The 3,612-nt window shown below is 37.8% G+C and overlaps 1 protein-coding gene across 1 annotated transcript; it reads left to right on the top strand.

Moving 5' to 3' along the window:
* The first annotated feature begins 1,818 nt into the window (after positions 1-1,818).
* On the top strand, positions 1,819-3,165 carry LOC128982511 (uncharacterized). Its single transcript, XM_054401472.1, has one exon. It carries the CDS (start codon positions 1,819-1,821, stop codon positions 3,163-3,165), a length of 1,347 nt encoding a protein of 448 aa, XP_054257447.1.
* The last annotated feature ends 447 nt before the right edge of the window (positions 3,166-3,612 follow it).

The raw sequence follows: 3,612 nt of genomic DNA, 5'->3' as shown, positions 1-3,612 counted from the left end.
AACTTTATACACCAAGTGTTCCTGATTTCTACTGAAATAGGTAGGTCTAGTTATTCTCTGTTCCATATTGTGTTTGCGTAGCTGAAATGATGTGATATATTAGTTGAAATCTACATGTATAATTAAATATATTGCATGGGTTACATATTGGTGTCTGCTAAATGTTGTTGTATTCTCATATTGTAATTAGCTTGGTTAGTAATTTAATTGATTTAATATCTTGTTCTTGAGGCCTGAAGAAAATTGTTTCTCTGATTATATACCATTCTTAAGCGAACAACTTATACCTTTTAATGGACTTTACTTCAGTTTTAAGCATGTATATTGTTTTGGATTGATACAAATATGATTAGTAGCTGCACGTGTTAGTTACACCCCCCCCCCCCTTTGCTTCATTATTGCGAGACTTCCACTACACCACTTGTCCGTTGATTGGCTGAGTAGACCACGCCCCCCAGTGAGCCCTCCCCACTACACCACCTGTCCTGTGATTGGGTGAGTAGACCACACCCCCATATAGCCCGGCCCCCCACCAGAGCGCATAAAACTAGTTGGAGTTCTTTCAAACTTCACTGTTCATCACGTGCTCTTGCCAGGTACACATCATGTGCACAAGCAAGCTGCACATCAAGTGATGAACGGTGAGCTAACTTATGCAATGTTGGGCCCGCATTCATATATCAGCTCATTTCTTTTTCAGGTTAATAATAACTAATCTTTTGTTGAATTGCTATGTTTACTTGTTTTTTCCTTTCAGGTTAACTAACTTGTTGTTGCATTACTATATTCACTTGTTTTGTTTTCTGGTTAACTAACTTGTTGTTTATTTTGTTTGCAGGTTGACCTCCAATGTATATGTCTAATCATTTTCAGGTTAAACTCTATCCTTCCTTAACACATAGAGGCAAGAAAACCTGATGTTTCCTTAAAGTGCAAAATGGCATGAAAACCAATTGTACTTAGATCTCCATACCCTATTCAAATCTTGTATATATGTTTAATCATTTTCAGGTTAAACTCTATCCTTCCTTAACACACATAGAGGCAAGAAAACCTTATGTGTTTCCTTAAAGTGCAAAATGGCATGAAAACCAATTGTACTTAGATCTCCATACCCTATTCAAATCTTGTCTATATGTCTAATCATTTTCAGGTTAAACTCTATCCTTCCTTAACACACATAGAGGCAAGAAAACCTGATGTTTCCTTAAAGTGCAAAATGGCATGAAAACCAATTGTACTTAGATCTCCATACCCTATTCAAATCTTGTCTATATGTCTAATCATTTTCAGGTTAAACTCTATCCTTCCTTAACACACATAGAGGCAAGAAAACCTTATGTGTTTCCTTAAAGTGCAAAATGGCATGAAAACCAATTGTACTTAGATCTCCATACCCTATTCAAATCTTGTCTATATGTCTAATCATTTTCAGGTTCTTCATGCATGTACTGTTGTAGTCTTACTTGTAGATAGTCTTGTAGATACTATGCACCAGTAGTTGTGTTTTGGTGTTGGTAGTTTGAATCTTTGCACTACTATTTTTCTTGCATGGCTTTCGGTTTTTTTTTAATAGAGGATGACCTTGACCTACTTTTATGATTGGTTAGTTGAAACTTTATCTTTGAAAATAGTTTATCATTCCATAGCCAAACTCTTCCTATTAGATATAATTATTTCCCACTCCCCACCCTTTTACAACACTCCTAACTTCCCCCACTCTGTCCTATACCTATATCCCCCACCACTTGGAGTGGGTATATATGTGAGAGCATTTTGGTTAATAACATCATTCTGTTGCCTGCCTGCAGAAGAGCCATGGACCCCTGCTTCAGAAAGACCACTAAGCCGATGAAGCCGGTGGCTGGAGTGAAAAGGTCCAAACTTCTCCAGGCATTGAATGGGGAAATAAGGAAAGAATGTACTGTCTCCAAGACGATTCAGGAGCCTGGACCTTCTTCTGCTGCTGCCAACACTTCTTCTGGACCTTCTGCTGCTGCCAACACTTCAAAGCCTCTGCCTGTCTCCAAGATTTCTCCAGAGCCTGGATCGTCAACTTCTATCGTCAAGAATATTCAAGAGCCTGGACCTTCTTCTTCTGCTGCCAACACTTTGAAACCTAGGCCTCCATCATCGCCATCGTCTTCTTCTTCTTCATCCTCGTCTTTTGACTCCTTGTCTTCATCATCCTCGTCCTCGTCTTCTACGTCATCCCCCCGAAAACAAAGAAATATGTCCCCCCTATCAATGCTACTTTCTCCCTTGATTGTCTCCTTACTATCCCCTATCAAATCTCCTGAAAAGCCATCTCCTCCCAAAGATAAGCCGTCTCCTCTCAAAAACAAGTCATCTCCTAACAAAGATAAGTCATCTCCAAAACCTCAAACACCTAACCTAACTCTTCCTAATTTAAATCCATCCTCAAACCAGATTACCAACATAGATTCTCCTGAAATAACCATTCCATTACCTCCACCCAAATCCCTCCCTGCTGCACCTGCTGTTGTAAGAAAACTATTTGCAAAACCCGAGTCCTCAAAAGAATCCCTTCCCTCACAAAAAACCCCTTCTGAAAAAATGCAAAAACTTATGGCAAAAAGACGAGCAGCATTTAAGATCAAGTCTCAATGTACTTATGTTTTCCAAAAAGGGGTGAAAAAAGGTGAGCGCTGTGAAAAATCCTGCTTTTCCGATACCAATGTGTGTAGCCTCCACACTAAGGGGAAAAGCAGGATGGTACCCGCCCAACCTAAAATTGTTAATAATAATCCTGTCACAGAAAATCCTCCATCATTTGAAAGATCAAGACCATCAATTATTGTACAAAATCAGGCTCAGGAAAAATCTTGCTTATCTGATCCGGCACCGAGCACCTCCCGTGTTGTTGTGATAAACAAGATCTTACCCAGCCAACCACGGACGTCAGGCTTTGCTCGACCCTGTCGTCCACCACAAATTATTGCCAAAAAAACCAGAATTAATAGGTTGCCCAAAAACAAAAAGTTAGAAATTCTAATGATGACACCTAGTGGTGAAGTCATTTTAAAAGAAGGAAATGACAGGTTCCGCCTTAAATTACCAAGAGGCATGACCATCCCGAATACACCACACCGATACTACTTAATTCGTGATCGGTCTTCGGGATTGGTTACAGTAACATTGTAAATTGGTTTTTAGTTTTAACGTGTTTTTATTATTTTCTTTATTTTCCTTTAGTATGCAAAAATTGGGAACGCATTTGTTGTATCATAACAAATGCGTTCCCAATTTTTGCATTCAAAGAGTGACCTTGAGCTTTTCAACCTATTTTATCGTAAAGGTTTAGGAACACATTTGTCATAACCTTATAATGTGTTCCTAAAGTTTTGTGTATAATATATTTAGACCAAGTTATATTTAACATTTTAATCGTTCATATTGTACAATAAAGATTATATTTCTTCAATGCCATGCTGTATAACTTAACAATTCAAGGTAAAATATATACATATATATATACTTATTTGTAGTAACTTTCTCAGGCTAATTCCTCCATATATATATATATATATTCTATTGTTTTTGAACTCTTATCTTTATACTTAAACTTTAAATTATTCCTGGACTTTCAAA

The sequence above is a fragment of the Macrosteles quadrilineatus genome, unplaced genomic scaffold (assembly GCF_028750875.1).
Source record: "Macrosteles quadrilineatus isolate MER2022 unplaced genomic scaffold, UCM_ALF_1.0 Scaffold_425__1_contigs__length_70554, whole genome shotgun sequence".
Classification (NCBI taxonomy): Eukaryota; Metazoa; Arthropoda; class Insecta; order Hemiptera; family Cicadellidae; genus Macrosteles; species Macrosteles quadrilineatus.
Note: the sequence above shows the minus strand (reverse complement) of the source record. Positions and strands in the feature narration are given on the sequence as shown.